Below are 21,344 nucleotides of genomic sequence, written 5' to 3' on the forward strand. Positions count from 1 at the left end.
CCTGACCCCGACTACGGTACTTGCGATTTCACCCTTTACTATTTGCTCATGATAAATGTCTACAACACCATCGGCTTTGCCTGAAATACGTGTCGCCTGTTAGTCACTCCGTCTCAGAGGCTCATTTCACCCTCTTCCAAATGGCTTGCACTATCCAGAGCATTCCATACCTCCATTCCCCTGCTTTGCACCCGGACAAGATCTTACTCATCCCCTTCCTGCTTGCTTGCCTACTTCTTTTCTTTTCTCACGATAACTCTACCACTTTCACATTGGCGCAACGGTTTCTGCTCGCCACATCTTTGAATCGATGATTAACTGGCGCTCTGCGCATCCGAATTCTTCATCGATCTGTTGCCTTGTTTGCACGGTATAAGATTCGGGAAGTGCCTTTCCAAAAAGAAATCCAGAGTGCTAGCCAGCAGTAAGCCAGGTGAACTCCATTGTTGAGATTTAGTATTGACTACAGCGCAGGGCGTTGGTTAGTCATGCCAACCAACCCAGGCATAGAATATGATACTCACGGCCGGCCTATGCGTGTTCGCAGAACGAACAAGGATAAGGATAAGGACAAGGATAAAGACAACAGGAGTCTTATCTCAAGTACCAGCAGCAGGAAGCATCGAGATTCATCAGCTTCAAGCAGCCGCACGCCTGTACCGCTAGACTCTGCGACGCAGCTATCCGAATACACGCCTCAAAATGCGAACCTGGATCAGTTGCCCGATGTGAAAGACAACCGAAGTGTCATCTCGAGCAGTAGTAGCAGGAGATATCGAGATCCATCAGCTTCAAGCAGCCGAACACCTGTGCCACCGGACTATTCGACGCAAACATCCGACCTCAGCCAACAAAGTGTAAGCTTGGATCAGTTACCCGAGTTGCCGGAATCGGGCCCAGACTCGCCATCATCAACGACTTCTCCAATGAACAGATCGATCTCAAACATATCAACCTCGGCTACGTTAGTATCGCCAACAATGCAGCACCTCCTCCCTGCCTCAGTACAGCCTTATTTAGCACCTTACTGTGAGTCTATTGTTGACCTTTCAGACCCAGCATCTTCTCAACCAACCCCACGAGCCGAAAGGTCGAAGGAGCCTGCCGACGCAAAGCCTGCCGACGTGAAGCCTGCCGACGCGAAGCCTGCCGATGCGAAGCCTGCCGACGTGAAGCCAGCCGATGCGAAGCCTGCCGACGTGAAGCCAGCCGACGCGAAGCCAGCTGACACGAAGCCAGCCGAGCCGAAGCCAAGCCCTCCTAAAACTTCGAGTCTACTTTCAAGCTCAGACACAGCAACCTTAGTTCGCAAATCGTCCTCCGAGTCTGTCAAAACTGCTTTATCTGGAACGTCTTCGCAGCCAGCACCTTCGGGCCAAGATCAGCAGCAGAAGAAATCCGCCTCACTGAAGTCAGAAGACTCGAAACAAGTCTCTAGAGTCAAAGCCCCAGCTTCAGCACCATTGCCATACGGTGTCGGACCATCCGGAGAACAGTTGCATTATTCTCCACAGTTCGCGTATCTTCCTACACAGCAAGCCATCGGCCCGCCCCCTGTTCAGCATGCACCTACTTCTCAAGCCCTCTCTCAATATTCCGAGTACGGACCGCCGAGTCGCCATCATCCGCCACACATCAACCCGCCTGAAGCACCTCAGCCTCCTATCTCGACATACCAGGGTCAGTGGGACAGAGGTCCAATCTCGATTGGGGAAAGACCGGATGATAGCACAATGGCATTGTTCCACCGCATTTCATGCGCAATACCTGACCTCCACGCCCTGATGAGCCTGCATCATGAGGCTTGTGGCATGCTAGAAGCCAGCCAGCTTCATATACGTGACCAGGAAGCGCGGAAAGCTGCTGAAGTACGACAGCTCGAAATTCGCATCGTGCAGATGGAAAAGGATCTTCATTTAATGAGTAAGGATCATTCAACCGAAATTACTCGGTTGAAGCTGGACACACGCAACCTAGAAAAGCGGTGCAAAGAGCTCCAACATAAATTGACTGCAGGAGGGAAGCATAATGAGGCATTGCAAGCGGCGAACGAAACCTTACGCGCTGAGAAGAAGGAAGCAGGACGGAAATGTCAGGAGTATGAGGCAGCGCTGAATGAGACTTTCAAACGCGATAGAGACAGAATGATTGCAGAGCAGAGGACTAACCAAAGAGCCATGCAAGACGAACTTGAAGCACATACCCGCATTGCTGACGCAAATTTGTCAAAACGATTGGCTGAAGAGAGGAGAGCACATGAAGAAGAGATACGAAACCTGGAAAGTAAATGGACTCGACAGAGGCGTGAGCTTGAGGACAGACAGGCGAACCTTCGACGAGACTTGGAGGAAAGCCTCGAAGCAAAGCAAAAAGTCGTTGACGAAGAGCGCAGGACTTATCTACAGGCCAGAGAGGGATGGGATAAACAGCGTGAGACCCTGACACGGAAATGGGAAGAAGAGCGCTCGTTGCTCCAGAGAGCTTCGGACGAACAGCGGAAAGCTTTGACGATTCAGTACCAGAGAGAGAAAGAAATCATCCTGAAGCAAAGCTCGCAGTCACGGAATAGCAGCGAGGCAGAGGACTATGTTCTAGGATTGCAGAGGGAGATTGAGCGTCTGAAGGCCGGTTGGGGTGCTGATAGCTTCAAATTCCAGAAGGCGACTGCGGACTTCAAGACCACGGCTAGGATGCTGAATGAGCAGAATAGTAAGCTGCAGAAATTGACGGAGGCGTTTGGGCATGGTAGGCGTCCCGAATTCCGAGATTTATTGGGCCTAGTCACATTGACATCAAAACGCAGAAGCCGGCTAAGGTGTCACCAATTCCTACGGATCGCCAAAGCCGAGGGGCTCCTTCCGGCACGTCAAGTTTGACAAAGGGATGCCTCAATGGCAGATGATATATCTTCATCAAAGGATGCACTTGTACCCGGGGACAACCGTAGCCTTTCGACGACACTCATGGTAACCGTGTGAGGGCTAAAATGTAACAATGCCATTCCACCAAAGCCTAGGCCGGCTGTCTCTGCGCCTAGTCAGGCCAATGTACACGCACACGGTTATCGGGCAGGTCCTTGGGCAGTTCCAGCTGCAAAAAGCCGTAGATTTGAGGGCACGGCAAGGCAGTTTCACCCGTTAACTTATCTAGGACTGCGAGTAGAGCTCCGTATCCTGCCAGCCCAAAGGCAGCAGTGAAGATGTTGAATGCCTCTTTCTAGCAAATCAGCTCGGCCGTCGTCCTCTGAGAGACTCGGCCTAGCCGAGGGCCAAGACGGCGAGAACAAAGATAACATGGCAGCACGAGAGAGCAAAGCATCTTACCGGCACGAACCATAGATTCTCAACTGTCGCATTCATGTCCCAGCCCTGGAGACCCGAGGTGATTTGAGATTGAAGCCAAGGGTAGCATATCTCGGGGAGAGGGAAAGAAGAAGAGGACCAACATTGTAACATCCTAGCACATGAGAAGATGGTGTGTGAGTACAGTTCATGGTTCTCCAAATTACCTTGCTGGCCCATTATTAACAATGGTTCATTCCTTCAGATATCAAGGATCCTGGAATGTCAAGCGAGCCGAGTCGGGCATTCTCACGAGCGTTGTCATTCATCGTCTGAGGGCAAGAGTACATGGAGGAGGATTGTTGTTAATGTAGAGGATTGTAATCACGAATCACGAATCACGATGATTGAGGGGTTTGCTCCGCCTTTTGAGTTCCACATTGACGAGTGATGTAATCCTTATCACTTGGCACTGTTTCCGTATCCCAGGTACAGGGATGAAATTTGGTTCAGATAGAGTAATGATGAGAAGATCTCTTGGCCTCATTTTATATTAGACCATCGTCCTGAAACTTTGCTGATACTTGGTATAACTCGTAACGAAGAGTGGGCTGTGCTGTGTATGTGGAAATGAAGTGCGACGTATTCCGTAAGTCCTCGAGTCTGAATAATAGAGCCGACATGGATGTGCGTATACAACAACGCAGTGATACGAAGGGAGTAGAAAGTTGGATAAGAAGTGGTAGGTAGATGAAGTGGTGAAAAGATGAAGATAATGATGATGATGATGACAACGACGATGATCCAATAGGTGAGAAAATAAGAATCCAAAGGATTATTAGATCTTCTAGGGCTGATTCCGGAAGTCTGCCCTGAGATGGTCCCTGCTTTTAAGCGAGGAAAGGCTATTCCTTAAGGGGCCTTAGACGCTGAGCCTTGCCGATGCGCCGGAGCAGCAGCCTCAGCCTCGTTTGCTTTCCCCAGCATGCGAACTATTATCAATTTATCATTCTTTATTACTGTTCCTTAGTAATAATAATTATAGCATAGAGCAGCAGTATGTTCCTCGTCACCACCGAGCTCTCCTCCAAAACGCATGTCCCTTTGCCTCGGTCAATCTCAAACCAAGCTCTGTCATTATCCATTTTATCATCATTCTCAAACAAACCCCTCGGGCCATTTCTTCCCCTCCAAACAAGCGCCATTGTTCTTACCCTTCAATACGTATTTTTCAGCATTAACCATTGTTGACCAGGGGTGCGGCGTTGTAATATCCTTAGCCCAGACCCCACCAAAAGAGCCCCGTACCTGACACTTTACCTCATCGTTAACTACTGCTATTCCTTGCCTCTGCGAACAACCATTCAACTCTCTAGAAGCATCAGACTACCTTACATTCTGCATATCATCATTCCACCAACCTTTCCCAATCAGCCTCGTCCCCAACAAGAGCCTCATACAGCGATCCACCTCCCACCTTACCTCGATGGGAATCCAGCCTTTTGCAGCAATGGGCCCAAGATCAGCCTTTTGACGCCTCGTATACGAACCCCATACCTATGCTGATCTCGTTCTCTCAATCTCAAAATTTCCCAACCCTGGGTTCTCTACACTTTGGTGGCGGAGATAGGTTCAGTGGGTCAACGTTCTGGTGAAAAGCCAATCGAAATACCGATGCGATTAGACCCATATTAATCTCCCGCTGGGCAAGATGTCTACCACGCATTCAACGTCTCCAACCGCTGGTCAAAGCTCCCATCCAGTCGGGTTCAACCAGCAAACGTACTACGACCCATTCTTCCCATCTTCCCCAAGCGAGGAACAGCTGGTCCAAATAGACGGTGAACATTCTCCAAGTCACTACTCCTACCAGGCTAAATCACCACCGCCTCATACCTCCACGGCCGACGACGCCAGCCCTTGGCATTCCAAAACCCCTCCCCACAACTACAACCACCTACAACTGTCCTCACAAACCCTTGCCTCCAACAGCTTCCATTCGCCCGATTCTCCGCATTCCGAACTGGAATCCGAGAATCCAAATGCTGCTCATGCCTTCTTAAGCCCTAATGCATATGTATCGGACAATGGATACAGCGGGTCGAGCGAGCATACTACAAGTCCAGACTTTGGCAGCGGCTTCTACTTAGAAGACGACTTTGGCCTGCTGGAGAACCCAAACCAGGACGTCGGTTTGAATGATCCGGCCTCGTTTCAGAACAGCCACCTGCCACAGGACAGCGCGGATATCGACAGCCCACACAACTCTAATTACACACGCACCTCCCTCGGAGCTGCTACCCTCTCATCACATCTTATGAGCCCCGTTTTGACGAATTCCGACGCACCTGGATCAAGACAGGCCACCGCCAGTCCACCAGCGATGGAGGGAGGATATGCCAAACACGAGTTATTTCCCGGAACGATGCCTCCCGGGTATTCTATCAATGACATGCAGCAAGGGAATGCGAACCAGGTTCAATCCATCAGCGCAGTGCAACAAACAACGCCGACCCTGACAGAAAGTTCGAAAGGCACAAGCCCCGACCTCTCCTCTGCTGTGCCACATGTCATGCGCCCACCAAGTCCTGTTGTACGCATCGAGAGCTATACCCGAGGAGACTCCCCAGCTCGGGGAGCGGCGCTGCTAGGTCGGAGCGGCAGCAAACGGAGTCGGGCCGGAAGCGCCTCGTCACACCTTGCTGTACAAAATGATCAGGATGACTATGAAGAGGATGATGATATGCACAGTAGGGGCGCGTCAATCGGTGGCCGATCAGGCCTGGACCCCGAATCGAGATTTCAAGTCAGCAACATAGACTTACCTAACCTCAGGGACCAGGAGGAGAATGCGCAGATAGCAATGAAGAACACAGATGTGGCGGAATGGCTTGCCGGTAACGAGCCGGGTAGCGAGGATGCGCATGATGCTGCACCACGGAGGCCGTCACAGACGAACAAACGGCAAAGGGCGAGGAGTACGGGAGCTCAGAGCCTGTCACATGCCAACTTGGAGAGCTTCAAAGCTTCTGTTGTAGACGCGCATATACCTGGACCTGGAGTACTAATAAATGAGGAAAGTGGCGACGAGGATGAAGAAGATGAAGATGAGGCAGCAAGTATCGACGATTCGCCTCCACCAACCACAGCATTAGGCGAGCCTGTCAATGACACCCCTGGAGAGGCCAAACCTGGGGTATACGATGAGCTGCCCAACCAACCCCCGCTCTACCGTGCGAAAGTATGGCAAGACCCGCTCTACGATAGTTCAGACCCTGGTATTAAGACGCAGCCAGAAACCGCGAACGCTGCCATCATGAGATTTCAAGAGCGAGCTGGAGATATCGAGACACTCTCTCGTGTTGCTACGTGGGGCACACGTCGCCTCAGCGAGTCAGACCTCGAGGGCCTATTTCGCCATTTCACTTTCAATGAGAAGCTTGCCGAAAAGATCAAAGGGAAACGTGAGAGGAGCAGTAGCTTTCTTCAGCAAGCAGCTGCGAAGCTCGTACCAAGAAGAGCAAGTATGTTGAAGCGCGAAGAAAGTGATGCATCAAACCAGCAAGCGGCTCGTCCGTCACCGCTGGAACATTCAAGAAATGACAGTTCTGGAAGCCGCAAGGATAGCCTGGGGATTCCACAAACACCAAAAGGACTTCAAAGAATGACGAGTTTAGGCAAAAGGCCCAAATCGCCTAGGATCAACACTGGGAGTGCTGTGGCCGCAATGGCCTTCCAGGCTGGCGCTCTTGGCGCTGGCGGTTCTGTCAGCGCAACGGCGACATCTTCTCCTACTGGGTGGCCGACGCCGAAGAACCAGTTGAAGCGTCCCAGGAGTCGCAATGATATGAATGCCCTGGGTCTCCAGAGACCTTCCTCGTCAAATACGGATCTTGGTCTAGCTGAACTTTGGAACAAGCAAGGAGGACCCCCACTACCATCGCTTGCAGCGCCTGTCAAGAATGAAGATTCATACCTTAGCCTTCAGGACGCTGAGGACGAAGATGAAGAGGAAGGAGCTGAAGACGCTGGTGTCACAATGGACCTATCTATCCGACCTGATACGATCGTTCCCACACTCGACGGCTTCAAGTCCAACATACGACAACTTAATCCAAGGTTACCTCTATTCATGTTTGATCGAATCGCGCAAGAGCAATTACGACGGTTCAAGAAGCTCATGGATTTCAAGATCAAGCATGCACAGGCACTTAGCATAGGTAAATGTCAATCTGGTAAACATTGCACCGAGTTGGGAGGTGAGCCCACATACCTGCCATCGAAGTCAAGCGGCAGAGAGCCTGAGATGACTCACACCGGTCTCTCGGTCGCTGGCCTGGGACAGTCTGATGAGGACGTGAACGCCTTGGCCGAAGGGATTGTTACCCCTGCACAGTTTCCTCCAGGGGTACCCATGCCACCTGTCAAACGCCTCCCCGCAGAGTTCGAATGCTCGCTATGCTTCAAGGTCAAGAAGTTCCACAAGCCATCCGACTGGTCAAAACACGTCCATGAAGATGTCCAGCCTTTCACCTGCACCTTCGCCTCTTGTGCCGAGCCCAAGTCTTTCAAGCGCAAGGCCGATTGGGTCAGGCATGAGAATGAAAGGCATCGCCAGTTGGAGTGGTGGATGTGCAACATGAACGATTGCTCGCACAAATGTTATCGCAAAGACAACTTCGTCCAGCATTTGGTTCGAGAACATAAGCTTCCTGAGCCCAAGGTGAAGACGACCAAGAACGGCAAGCCTGCTGTACGAGGTCCGTCAAGCCAGAAGGCTCGCGTCAAGCACGGAGATGAGGAGGACTCCAACGACGAGATCGACCAAGTATGGAAGCTTGTTGAGGAATGCAGGCATGAGACGCCAAAGAACCCTAAAGACGAAGCTTGCAAGTTCTGTGGCAATATCTGCAACAGCTGGAAGAAGCTTACTGTGCATCTCGCCAAGCACATGGAACAGATCAGCATGCCGGTCCTTGGGGTTGTGAGGCAGAAAGAGGTCACATCCGAGACTATCATTAGCCCCATTGAACAGCGTGTGATCTCTCAGCAGAACAGCATCTCGCCAACTGCACAGAGTCCGTTCACTCACACTAGCTCCTCTTCCATTTCTCCATTTGGTATGCCAGTGGGAAGTGTAGGTGAATTACCTACTGGATTTACTGCGATGACACCTCAGAACAGTTACTTTGCAGGAGCAACGGAGCCACAGACCATGAACTACCAGCAGCGAGTCTCTCCAAATACGTACCCTCCACCAGGTCATGCACGACACCTGGCCGCAAGTTACGCCCAGCAGCATCGTGGAAGTGCAAGCGGAAGCCCGTTTCCCATGCCGCACTCGCATACTCCTCTGTCCCACTCGCAAGCTCCAATGTCGGACTATAATAGCTCCTTCGGTGCATCACCAGCACCTCAATTCAACCCGGTCAACGCAAGCAGCAGCGGCTTTACCCATCCTCAGCAGGCGCAGCCTCCAACTCAAAGCCCCGAAAACATACATGGCGGCCTCAAGCCACCTACCTCCCAACCACGTGCGATGCCTTACGACAACGGCGAGGGGTTTCAATATGTGCCTCAGCAACAGCAGGCGTTTAGTCCAATTGAAGGGAATGCTTACCAGTTTGGCAATGCGACACCCAGCTCGTACCCGCAACTGCAGACTTCTCCACAGCCCCCGTTCACACAACATTCACCTCCGCCAGCGTCGTACCAGCAACAGACTTCTCCGCAGCCTCCATATCAGCAACAAAGGAGTCCACCAAGCTCATACTCGCAACAACAGCAGCACATGGGTGCCCCCGCACCATCGTACACTACACACCAAAGCTCGATCAGCGGCGGATTGCCAATGACATACGATCAAATGGGGCATATGCAGGGCTACCCGCAAGGAGGCCATAATGCACCTTTGTATAATCATCAACAGCAACAGCAACAGCAACAGCGTCAACAAGGTTACCCATATGGTCAGCATTGATATATAAGCCTGTCGATTCCTAGTGGGCGTAACTATTCTACGAAGATTTACGATGGTGGAATGTACGACGTTGATAGATGAATGATTGTGTAGATATGTTTGCTCTTTATAATTTGCCGGATAAAGTCGTCACCCCTGGCTTGAATCTTTTTGTTTTTGGTATCTCTTGTATGTTTTCCCATGTTTTCCCATTGCATAGCCTGTAGGATAGTACTGCAATATACCACATATGATGCGAATAGTATCATGTCATATAACCATGGTTATGTTTTCGAGGCGAAAAAGCTTTACTCCGTACATTCTAGGTTGCTCAATTGGTAGGAATGAAGATACATCCGTACTACTGCTAGAGAAAGAAAAATCGGGCTATTTGCTATTCTCAGGACGATGGCTTGGAAGATAGATTGTGTCCAAGTCAGTACCGCAGGCAATCAAATTCATGTGGGTTGTCGCGCGTAGCCAATGAGCATTGTGCGAAGGGTAAAGGGTAATTGGAGGTACCTCCGTAAGTTCGGTCAGGAGGATTGAGGGGTTTCTGCGCCCCGAAGATAGAAGGAAGAACCAGGCAACCACACACACACACACACACACACCTTTCCGGCGGTGCACATATCTGCAAGCTTCACTCTTTCTCAGCTCCACAATTCTTTCACCGAAGTTGCACAGAATCATCTTATCTTCCAGTCAAATGTCGACAGCTAATATGCTGACATTGTGCGACGTATGATATTTTGCTCCGACATTTTCTAGCGCGACATCCGGTCCAAATACACCAGGAAATGAAGGGAAATGAGGAGACCGGGTGCGTACCTGCATGGTAAGAATAATAATCAACGCGGGTCTCTCTTGTCACTAGAGAAGGCTGTGCAGTGTGATCGGATTGCTAGTATTAGTGCCCACCTCCCCTCCCCCCCATCCGCCCTCAATTTTGGACAGCTTGGACAGCTGGGAGAATTTGTCCGTTCGCATTCGCATTGCCTCAATTGCGGAGCGAACCCCCAAAAACATAGCACTGATAGCAGCAACTATTACCGTTCAGGCGCCATCGCTTTAGTCACAATTTACGCATCCTAACATCGCAAGCAGGCATGTCGATTCGATCACGTCGTAGCGTTTGACCTTGACCTTGACCTTGACCTTCGCCTACTATCTCCATCATGACGCCTTCTAGGAAAAGGCCGTATGTTGATGCCGAGGCTCAGCCGGAGGTAGACAGAATCCATCACCATGCCACTGCAAAAAGAAAAACCCGGCAAAAGTTGAGCATGGCTGATTTGACTACGTGACAGTTTCATTATGGTCGCAGCAAAAGACATAACAGATCTCAATATGGATACCATCAATTACAGCATATGAATGTTCCGTCAACCTCCATCGCTATTGACCCTGCTCTTGAAGCTTACACCAACACGGCCTCTTCGTCGAGCGCTGACCTCAACCAATTGCTACTCCCCACCCCTGGTCTTGAAGGACCCACATCACCACGACCCGCTTACCCACGCCAGATCAATGATCTGGAACCCCTTACTCAAGACGCACAATCGGGTTCCGTAGGACATCAGGAGCCAGAGCCGAATCCATCACTCAACTCTTACCCCGAACCGTGGAATCCGCAATTTGTCAATGGGGGACCTTTCCAGTATCCTATGAGCCGCGCTTATTCCGGCGCCTGGGGACGAATGAACTATCCGGTTCCAAGACCACAGCATTGGCCTCACTCTGCTTCTGAGATGGACTGTAGCGTCTCGGGAAGATATCCCCCTGACTCTGCATATTACACCAAAAGTCCCGCAACCCAGTCGATCTTCAGTGGTGAGTTTCCTGCCTCGAGTCAGCAAAGCCTTAACGGAGCCATGAACGCCATGGAGCTTCCGAACGACCAGATACCGTACATGCTCTATCCAACTGAGAGACCCTCGCAAGTCTCTCAAGAGGCTCAATACTCCTATGCTGAGCGACCCGATGCAGAGCATCAGATCGAGAATAGTGTTGAATGGGTTTGCAAGGAGTGTGGACCGCGAATAGTTTTCAAGAACAAGTCAGAATTCAAGTATGTCCAACCTTAACTCTAGCTTCGACTGTCAATGACTGACATGGGACAGCAAACACAAACTTCGCCATGAAAAACCATTCAAATGCGAAGTAGCAGGCTGCAACAGAAAGACGGGTTTCACCACCAAGAACGACCTGGACAGACACAAGAAGAGTATTCACCAAGTCTACACTGGCAAATCTTACATGTGCGCTGCACCTCACTGCGCCAAGAAGAACAAGATTTGGCCACGTGCGGACAACTTCCGGCAGCACATAAAACGCCTGCACAATGATTGGAATCCTCAAGAGCTCATGGACAAGTCAGTAGATCTCTTCGAAGTCGCGCACTCGATGAAAAGGTATTGATAGTGACGTAGGTCCTGGGAACGTGGATGCTCTATGACTCAAGGTGGTTCTAGGCGCGGTCTTATTCATTCGTTAGAGCTCTGCCAGCAAAGCATTTATGAAGATGATGGTACCACAGAAAATGATATGCCGTATTTGGTGACTCTGCCAGAGATCGATGACTCTTCTAATGTCGACAGTATCTCGACTCCGTATCAACAAGGCAATGCGTATATGAGCGCTACGTCTCAAGACTCGGCCAATCTGTATAGTGCCTCGAACCAGGACGTGGGAGACCTCATGGACTTAGACCAGGAACTAATCGACCAGTACCAGAGGGTAATGACTGCAGACGGCCAGTATGTTTCTCTAGCGCCGGAGCGATGCCTTGCCACCCCGGGATCAAGTTTTGCAAAGCTCTCGCCACCGTCCAGAAGAAAGCAGCCGGTAGTCCATAACCCAAAAGATTGCCCAGATGGTTCAGCATGGACCGATGCTCGAGGATTGCAAACAACAAACACTGATAGATCGCGGACTTTGGCAATCTCAGCTGACGAGGCATCCCAAGCCATAGCTTCGGATCTCAGCAAAGCTGACCCTCGAAGTAAGGAAGAAATGGAATTGGTCATCAGGACCAGTGTTCTCAGTCTACTGAGTGCCAACAAGAGTCGGAAACGGAACCCTCAAGACTCGCCTTGCAGGGAGCTTACGGATCCGGAAAAGCAGCTTCAGTGTCGATTCTGCCACAAGAAGAAGAAGACTCAGTGTGATCTCAAGTACGTTACCGCTTCGCCTTTCTGAACCTTTCGGCGTCGAGGCATTAATGAGATACGCTAACGTCGACAGCAAACACCTTAAACGCCATACCCGTCCCTACGGCTGTACCTACACCAACTGCCCACGCCGCTTCGGCAGTAAAAACGACTGGAAACGCCACGAAAACAGTATGCACTACCAAGTTGAAGCCTGGAAATGCGCCGAACCCAAGATTTCGGACGGCTCCGATTTCACCACGGCCAGAGGCAAACGCTCAGGGACCATCGAGACTACCACCCGGAAACAATGCGGCCGTCTCCGTTACCGCCGCGAACTATTCATGACCCATCTGCACGAAGAACACAATCTCGCCGGCCGTGAACACGAGCAGTACGTCAAAGACCAATGTAAGAAGCGCCGCGTGGGTCGGAATGGCCAATGCGGCTTCTGGTGCGGTTTCTGCCAGACCGTCGTTCGGCTCGAGAAAATGGGTATCGAGGCATGGGATGAGCGGTTCAATCATATCGATGATGAGCATTTCAAAAAAGGCACCAGAGTCGAGGATTGGGTGCCGCTGGAAGGGGAAGTGCCGAGGGGGGCGTTGGAACTTGCAGAGGTGTGTGATCCCGAGAAGGAGGCGAGAGAAGCGGAGGAGGAGAGAGGCAGTGATGAGGAGGATAGCGGGCCGGATGCCGATGGGGATGGGAATGGGGACGGGGATCTTGTTGTGTTGGAGGCTGGTGGACAGGAGGAGAAGACGGCGAGGGCGAAGGCTGCTGCTATGGCAAGAGCTCGGCGTCTACCGAATGTGGCTGGACCAGTGGCTAAGGGGAAGGTGAGGAAGCTGTGGTATTGCGTGAGTTAACTTTTCCTATGTTTCTTCTTTGTTTCAGGAGTAGGGCGTTCCTCCCGTAGCGCTCGCTAACTCCCAGGACAGTGCAGATGCGGCAACGCCGGGCTCAGCCGCGATCTGGATCTGGTATGCTGCACGGAAGGATGCAATCACCAGCGATGCGATAGATGCGGGGTTGAGGACGCGAAGGTCCCCGAGTACGGTTGTGAGATGGTGGGCGACGCATCGTATGCCGCCTAGCGGAGATGTTGGTATGTATCATGAGTGCGTTGGAGAAGGGTTGAAAGGTAAGGAGGCTCGTTTGCGAGACGGAGAGAAAGGTGAGTGACGCACTTTGAGTCGTGGCTGTACATGTGAGAGAGATGCTGAGAATGGCATAAGCAGCAAATAGAAGCAATCACGGCTGAGAATTTCCACCTTGCGTTCTTTGGGTTTGGGAAGGCTGTTTGCTAGGTAGCCTCTACCGAGAGGTCAAGGGTGCTCTAACGAATTGATTACTGCGAGGATGTACATCAGCACCTGAACATGCCGAGGATGTCGATCCGGATACTTTTAGTCGTCCCACATTTGAAACAGTGGAAAAGTGTTGGGTTTGCCGTAAGAACGCGACCTGAACGATGTGAACTTAAATGAAACCGTAAGAGCCGTTATCCTCTTAGGGCTTTAGCTTCCAGACTTTCTCCATGCAGACCACAAGGCGATGGTTGTGTACGTTCTTGGCGTCCATCAGCGAAGCGTTGTGCCATGTGACACCGAGGCTGGGAAAGGTGAAATGTATAAGTCTCTCACTTCACGGATGATGAAGTCAAGGGAAACGGTCACGTGAATGGAACAAGCGTTTCCTCTTGATCTTGGTAATGGAACTTTGAGGCTGAACTTCACTTCGCCTTCTCGACGACATGCTCCCACAACGATTCAGGAAGAGTAGATTGTTCACATCGAAGCAGCATGCAAAACACACAACCATCAGATCGAGTGAAGACTATCTCTTCAAGAACGTCGTTTGATAATATAAGTGCATAGCCACCTGTGCCATCATCTCTCGTCCGTCCGACTCTACCGATCACCAGAAAATGCAAAAGTCCACTTCATCGCTTCCCGTAGTGTCCAGCCTCGTTGGCTACGTTGACCATGCCTCCCGGAATGACCAATGCTAGCGATGGGGAGAAGCCAGGCGGGCTTTCTTCAACCTCGCCTGCATCGCCCACACGTAAGTAATCATCTCACAGCCGCTCAGCGTGTCTCTCGGCCTACCTTGAACACAGCACAGCACTCAGACTTCGACGAACCTTGTCTTTCCGCTCCAGATGCGCGGTCATATGTCTTCACGACATGACATTCCACTCGGAGACAACTGCTCATCGCTGGTTTCAAAGTCTGAGGCGAAGAAGCTGCTATGGACCTGTCGAGGAGCGCCACTCGTATGCGGGACCAGAGAGCCGGATTCCGATGCACAGCCCAGGACTGCAGATTGTACCATTGAAAAGAGATGAAGGCTACAATTTAGCTAACGCATATGAGGACACAATCTCATAAGCAAGCCAGGACGCTCAAATGACCAGAATGTTTGAAGAACGTCATCATCCTCTCTTCGACCCACACCTTTCGCTAACAGGAGCGCTGGACCCTTATGCTTGTTTGTTTCAACTGTGTGAGAGAATACAAGAGGGGACAGAGCCAGAGACTAAGATGACAGCGTAAAGTAACTACCGTGCGAGGGCTGCGAGGCGCTCAACATCATTGAAGGATGCAAACCGAGGATGGTAGAAGTAAGCCGAGGTCTGAAGGGAAAGATTCAGGTTTGCCAAACGTGTAGAGTGTGAGCCCAAGACTGATGAATACAAGGTCGTCAAATAGCCAACTGAGCTGCTGAGCTGCCCTACAGCTGGAGGAAGCAATTCAAGGGTTGATGTTCCAAGGAACATTCATAATTGCATAATGTTTTGTGCAGGATTTGTGCCTCCAGTTCACGCCAAGCATTTGGGACACGAAGGTTGCATTCTGGGGAAGGTCTACATCTGAGAAATCATTGACTGTGATCATGATGCTATTCCATGAATGTGCCGCCTCTTTGACTGTCAATCAATCCATGCTGCAGCTTCAGAAGATTCCTGAGCTGTGCCTCGCCGTTGGATGCCGCCAGCAATGGGGCTCGACGTCACCATTCTTCCAAACGTCATTGGTGTCATGACCGGCTCCAAGGCCGTGCCAACGTCATTTGCCCTGTCCCTGTCAAAATATACTTGAACCGAGACTGCCATGCTCAAACATCTCACAGCATCATCTTCGATTCTAGCTCGAAACTTCTCTCCAAGAACCTTTGCCAAACTTCTACCAACCACCCTCAACGTGATCAGAACAATGTCTTCAGACAATCCCTCAGTCAGGTCAAATGAGGACCTCAAAGCCTCCAAGCTCTTCGATGTTTCCAACTTTTCTGCCGTAGTCACAGGCGGAGGAACCGGAATCGGTCTCATGATCACCCAAGCATTGGCCTCCAACGGCGCCAAAGTCTACATTACAGGACGTCGCCAAGACGCCTTGAACAAGGTGGTGGAGCAATACAATACGGGACCTGGCAAGATCATTGCCCTTCCTGGCGACATATCCAGCAAAGACGACGTCAAGCGTCTTGCAGAGGAGCTGGCGAGCAAGGAGTCCAAGGGAATCCATCTGCTTGTCAACAATGCCGGCATTGCAAAAGATGATAATACTCGATTTTCCAAGGCCGGAACGCCAGATTGGACCTCTGCAAAAGCTATCTCGGAGCACTTTATGCAGAGTGAGCCCGAGCAGTGGGCAGAAACATTCCAAACAAACATCATAGCGCAGTTCTTCACTACCATGGCTTTCTTGCCCCTGCTGGAAAAGGGCAGGAACGTTTCGCCTGGCTATACCTCCTCGGTTGTCAACGTAGCTTCCATATCCGGCGTCATGAAGGGGACAAGCAACGGGCAGTTCGCCTATGCTACATCGAAAGCTGGTACGTCGTCCTGTCGAAAGTCCCGTGGCTCCTCCATGCATGCTCACCTTTCATCTCAGGCTTCATCCACCTAACGCGAATGATGGCCACCACTTTCGCCGAAGCCAAAATCCGCGTCAACTGCATCGCGCCAGGCATCTTCCCCAGTGAGATGACAGCCGGTTCGTCAGGAGAAGACCAAAAATCCAAGCTTGACATGAGCATGTCCAATCCTGCGGGTCGTACAGGCCATGACTCAGACATGGCTGCGTGCATCCTCTTCCTTGCAGGCCCTGATGGTTTGTTCTTCAACTCCCAGGTTCTCTATCCTGATGGCGGTAAGCTGCTCCATTAGCGCCTAGTCTGCATTTGATGGATTTGCTGACCTGGGATAGGCAATATTCTCGTGCAGCCAGCTGCGACGTAGAAGAGACAATAGGAAATGAATTCTGTGAAAGGTCAGGGCAGCTTTGCTGAGCGTGCTGTACATGTATTCCGAAAAGCGCAAAAGTCAAGACTCATCTTTCATTTGCAGCCTGCTTGATCGCTTGCCGTCACCTTCAAAAGCAATCTCATAGAGCTGTGGAAAGAATACATGTGTGAGACCGCATGGACTTCATTGTTCCTAGCAAGACATCTCCTTTTCACCCACGCAAAAGCTTTCCGAAATATCTCAGTGCACACTGCCCCCACACAACTTCAAAACAAAAAAGTCTTACATATCTCCCCTCCCTCAAACAACCTCCAAACCCTACCCCTTCCCATCTCCCCACCCACCTCCACACACGAAACCAGAACCGCCCTTCCCACCAACCCACCCAAAACAGCACTCAAACCGCCCACCAGCGTCCCGTCCACTCCACCAGCATGCCTTCTCGAGCCTCTATCTACATCACCAACACCCCACCAACACCCCGAACCGCACTCCTCCTGCTCCCACCACCTCCCTCAACGAACACCCACCCACCGCCCAAATCCTCCTCCTCCTCCTCCTCCTCCTCCCACCAGCAACAACAACAACAACAACAACAACAACAACAACAACAACAACAACAACAACAACAACAACAACAACAACAACAACAACAACAACAACAACAACAACAACAACAACAACAACAACAACAACAACAACAACAACAACAACAACAACAACAACAACAACAACAACAACAACAACAACAACAACAACAACAACAACAACAACAACAACAACAACAACAACAACAACAACAACAACAACAACAACAACAACAACAACAACAACAACAACAACCCAGCAACACCGACCCGGCACGACAACCCCGCACGACAACCCTACCCACCCACCTCGCTCGTCTTCTTCTTCTTCTTCATCATCAGATACCGTACTTGCCTCGAACACCCCCCATCCCCATCCCCATCCCCATCCCCATCCCCATCCATCCCCATCCACCCCTACAACCCGCGGTCCAGCACCCGGATCCCGGATCAGCGGACGATGCGCCGCCGGTGCGATCGGATGATGATGATGATGGAGTGAGTGAGAGGGGAAGGGGGGCGGGGGAATGGCGTTGGGGCCGCGGATCGGGTGCGTGGGTCGCGGTTTGGCGGTTGCCGGTTGTGGGGGGTTCGTTTTTGTTTTGGGGGTCGTGATGTTTCCGGAGGGGGTTAGGAGGGAGGGGGGGTTAATGAGTCGCTGAGGTTGTGGGGAGGAGGAGGCGGCGGGAGGAGGAGGAGGAAGAAGGAGAAGGAAGAAGAAGAAGGAGAAGGACTGGGAGTTGAGGATGGGATTTGGGATCACGAGGGCGTGGTTTTTTTTCTATGTGTGGAATGAATCACCGAACGGTAACGGATTCGAAATCTGCTCTTTCCTTTGACTTGTTCTAATATCTAGCTATCATTCTATGATATGCCTGCCTCAAATAACATTTTGTCATGTTCTCATTCTTACTCTCCGCGTGATCATAAACTGCCTCCTTTTAACATTCGAAAGAAAGAGAACAGGCGTTTTTCCCTCTTCTAGCAATCAAAAAGAGAGAACAGGCACCTAGTAAGAAAGGAGACAAGGAAAAGCGTTCCTTGGTTTGCTGTCAGAAGCGCCATCAGCGCCATCAGTGCCATCGCCGTCGCTCTAGGTTTTCACAACTCCCGCTTCCCATTTTGTATCTCGGCCGTAAATGCACGCTTTGAGACAACACGGACGACATGAACAAGTTGGAAAGGACATGAACAACATAGACACCGTTACCTCAAGCGGAAAACATCAAGAAAACACCCACAATGCAGGTCCATGGGCCCATGCCGATGACCACTTCAAATGGCCCAACTCCCCCTTCTTGCCCTGGCACCCCATCCGCCATCGGCCTCCTCCATGACACCCATCTGCGGTTGCTGTCTGCCCCACTCCCTCACATATCTTCTCAACGCGCACCACCTTTCACACCTTGTGTTTCCTTCCATGACGCCCCTCACGTCACTTCCTGTACCTTCGGGCGCCCCAACGTAGCCTTTCGCATTGACCCTGCCGTCGTCTTTGCGCAAATCCTCGATTGGGACTTTGGTGATCTTGCTGAGCTCCTCATCGTACTTTCGCGCGAGGGATGGGTACCCGAGAGAGAGGTAGTTGTAGACTTGGGTGACGAAAGTGTCATTGAGCTCTTGCTCTATGGAGAGTTCGCGGTGGAGGGTACTGTCGATCTTGTTATCTTCCAGAGAGCTAGGTGGGGAAGGAGGAAGCTGATGGCTGCCGTAGTCTCCGCTTGCTGAGAAGGGGTCGCCGCGCTCAAAGCTGGGCGTGAGGAGACCACTCTTGAGGGCTTGCGGGACAACCATTTTCCCTTGTGCGGCGGCTGCGTTGACACCCATCCAAAGACCATTGATCGAATCGTGCGGACTGGATCCACCACCTGGGGTCCATAGACCAGTGTGTTGGCGCGTTTCGTGTCCTTTGTAGTTCTTCATGCCAGGATATTGGTTAACATCCATGCGGGTGACCTGTGGGGATAGGCATTTGGGAAACTTGAGGTTCTCGCCGCCCATAGGGGGACTTGCAGCACTCCTCATTGGCTTCATCTCATTGTCTTTCTGCCATCCCATGATATCCTTTGGAGGGGCACCAGCGACTTCACCACCTTTGTGGACATTGCCTGTATCATGTACAGACTTCTTGACGGACCGCCGGCGACCGTACTCCGGTTGTTCTGTAGCCCATTGATCTCTCTTTTGCTGCTCCAGCTTGTCTTGATGTTGCCGCATTTCAGCCATATCCCATCCCGCAGCGGAGTCTCTTTGTTTGCGGCCTGCAGGGTTCCGGCCGTCCTCATCTCCCGCGCCGTTCAAACCAAGATTACCGACTCCAGCTTCGACATCCAATTCTTCAGAGTCCCGGTCGATGGCATAATGATCTACGGGCTCATGCAGGTTTTCGTTGGGGTACGCGGCCATTGCCTGTTCCCTCAATTGCTTCTCTGCGGCTTTGGCGGCTAAAGACAGCAGGTATCCAGCGTATTGATCATGCTGGCTCTCACGTCGAGCTGCTTCCTTTTTCTTCCTTTTCTTTTTCCGCCTGCTTGTTTGTGTTTCGTCGGAGTCGGCAGAGGGAGAAGTGGACAGGGAGGGTAGGCTCGAGTCATTGGACTCCTCGCTTTCGGTTTGGGACTTGATGACTGGCAGGTCTGGTACGCGGAAGGAGTGTCTCCGTTCTTGTTTCTTGGCTAAGTTGGAGGATGAGAAGTTGGATTCGGGGAGTTGCGGGACGTGATCGGAGCTGACAATGGGGGAATTGGCTGGAGGGAATGGGAGAGCGCTGGGCCTCATATGTCTGGGCAGATGACCCTGGTGGCCGGGGGCGGCATCAGTCTCATCCGTCGGCGTCACAGCGGGGCTCGTGTCGGTATTCCTCCGGGAGCGGCGTTGGGTGTCAATGATCTGAGGAGCGAACCTCCGGGGCTTTGAGGAATGCGAGGCGGATTCAATTGGGTGTAGTGGACGTTTACCTGACGTCAGTGGATCGGGACAATGGTCATGCGATGTGTTGTCCATGCTTGAATTACGAGAATGCTTGATATTCGTCTCTACCGGTTGAGGTAAAGCTCGAGGTGCTCTGGTTCCACTTGCACCCATATCCGCCGAATGAGCATTTGTCCGTCTCGTACTTTCCTCTACCGGTTGGGGGAGAGGATTTGGAGGCGAGGGAGGGGACGGGGGAAGCATGATTGTACTTCTGATGACGCTGTCTGTTGATGATGATGACAAGTAAATAGAATGGAAGGAAGGAAGGGAGTCATGGCAGGACAGGAATAAGAGGAATAAAGTTCAATTCGATAATAATAATAAATTGAGATAAATGGATAAAGTAGATGATGGGAAACATGGCAGCATAAGGTAGCTTTTTAGTTTGGCATAGCGCTATCGACAACGGGAGTAGGGAGACTGTGGATGGGTTATGGACGCTTGATGAGATGATGAGCATTCCTGCTGCAATATCGATTATTCATTGGTTGCAATTTTATTACATGCGACTGCAGACCCAACTCAATTCAATTCGTCTGAATTTGAACCTACCCCCCACCCCCCAAAGTTCCCCCCAAAGTCAATTTAATTGGAAATCTATTCATGTAATTCAATTTATTCAATCATTTCTTTACCCAAATCTGATTTTCAATCATGACCAAGCCTAGACGTCTAGAGCCTAGGTACCTGTACTAGTACCTTAGAGCCTAGAGCCTTAGGGCCATTGACACTTGGTGGGGGGAAAGAAAAGGATCTCTCAAGGCCTTCCAGGGGCCCTTGAATCCTGAAACTGCATTACCGTTCGCATGCATGTTCTATTTTTCAAAGTTCGACAATGGTGCTACGAGGACAAAAAAAACAAAAACAAAAGGCAATCGAGGTTGGGTATGGCATCGGAGAATTGGAATTGCATCTTTCAGTGCTGCCACACTTCCATTCATCTTCGGCGACAAGCACTCAGGTCAAGCTTGCAATAAGCGGTGTAGATGAGTACTACGAGTACAATAAATACCGAAGATAAAATGATTGGACCCGCTGAACAAAAAAGATTCGTTGCTTCGTCCGATGAACCTGTCGTTTGGGGTAAACAAACAAACGAAAAGAAAAGAAAAGAAAGCCTCGGCCACAATGGAAGAAAAT

General features: G+C 51.0%; 6 protein-coding genes across 6 annotated transcripts; 5 read left to right on the forward strand and 1 right to left on the reverse strand.

Annotated features, from left to right (window-relative positions):
* Positions 1-488: 488 nt before the first annotated feature.
* Positions 489-2,749, forward strand: HO133_003257 (uncharacterized protein; the record flags this gene model as incomplete). Its single annotated transcript, XM_037294180.1, is given in 2 exon segments — positions 489-2,709; positions 2,721-2,749. 2 exon segments carry the CDS (start codon positions 489-491, stop codon positions 2,747-2,749), a joined length of 2,250 nt encoding a protein of 749 aa, XP_037149561.1.
* A 2,243-nt stretch (positions 2,750-4,992) lies between these two features.
* HO133_003258 (uncharacterized protein) lies at positions 4,993-9,346 on the forward strand (the record flags this gene model as incomplete). The annotated part of the gene is made up of 2 exons (XM_037294181.1): positions 4,993-9,250; positions 9,339-9,346. 2 exons carry the CDS (start codon positions 4,993-4,995, stop codon positions 9,344-9,346), a joined length of 4,266 nt encoding a protein of 1,421 aa, XP_037149562.1.
* A 1,072-nt stretch (positions 9,347-10,418) lies between these two features.
* Positions 10,419-13,577, forward strand: HO133_003259 (uncharacterized protein; the record flags this gene model as incomplete). The annotated part of the gene is made up of 6 exons (XM_037294182.1): positions 10,419-10,469; positions 10,551-11,311; positions 11,364-11,654; positions 11,715-12,416; positions 12,487-13,252; positions 13,296-13,577. The coding sequence occupies 6 exons, from the start codon at positions 10,419-10,421 to the stop codon at positions 13,575-13,577; spliced, it is 2,853 nt and encodes a 950-aa protein (XP_037149563.1).
* Positions 13,578-14,380: 803 nt separating this feature from the next.
* On the forward strand, positions 14,381-14,585 carry HO133_003260 (uncharacterized protein; the record flags this gene model as incomplete). The annotated part of the gene is given in 2 exon segments (XM_037294183.1): positions 14,381-14,459; positions 14,479-14,585. 2 exon segments carry the CDS (start codon positions 14,381-14,383, stop codon positions 14,583-14,585), a joined length of 186 nt encoding a protein of 61 aa, XP_037149564.1.
* Positions 14,586-15,610: 1,025 nt separating this feature from the next.
* On the forward strand, positions 15,611-16,638 carry HO133_003261 (uncharacterized protein; the record flags this gene model as incomplete). Its single annotated transcript, XM_037294184.1, has 3 exons — positions 15,611-16,232; positions 16,292-16,549; positions 16,607-16,638. 3 exons carry the CDS (start codon positions 15,611-15,613, stop codon positions 16,636-16,638), a joined length of 912 nt encoding a protein of 303 aa, XP_037149565.1.
* A 1,868-nt stretch (positions 16,639-18,506) lies between these two features.
* On the reverse strand, positions 18,507-20,234 carry HO133_003262 (uncharacterized protein; the record flags this gene model as incomplete). Its single annotated transcript, XM_037294185.1, has 1 exon — positions 18,507-20,234. One exon carries the CDS (start codon positions 20,232-20,234, stop codon positions 18,507-18,509), a length of 1,728 nt encoding a protein of 575 aa, XP_037149566.1.
* Positions 20,235-21,344: the final 1,110 nt, after the last annotated feature.

Source organism: Letharia lupina, assembly GCF_014066315.1.
Source record: "Letharia lupina isolate WasteWater1 chromosome Unknown contig_17, whole genome shotgun sequence".
Taxonomy (NCBI): Eukaryota; Fungi; Ascomycota; class Lecanoromycetes; order Lecanorales; family Parmeliaceae; genus Letharia; species Letharia lupina.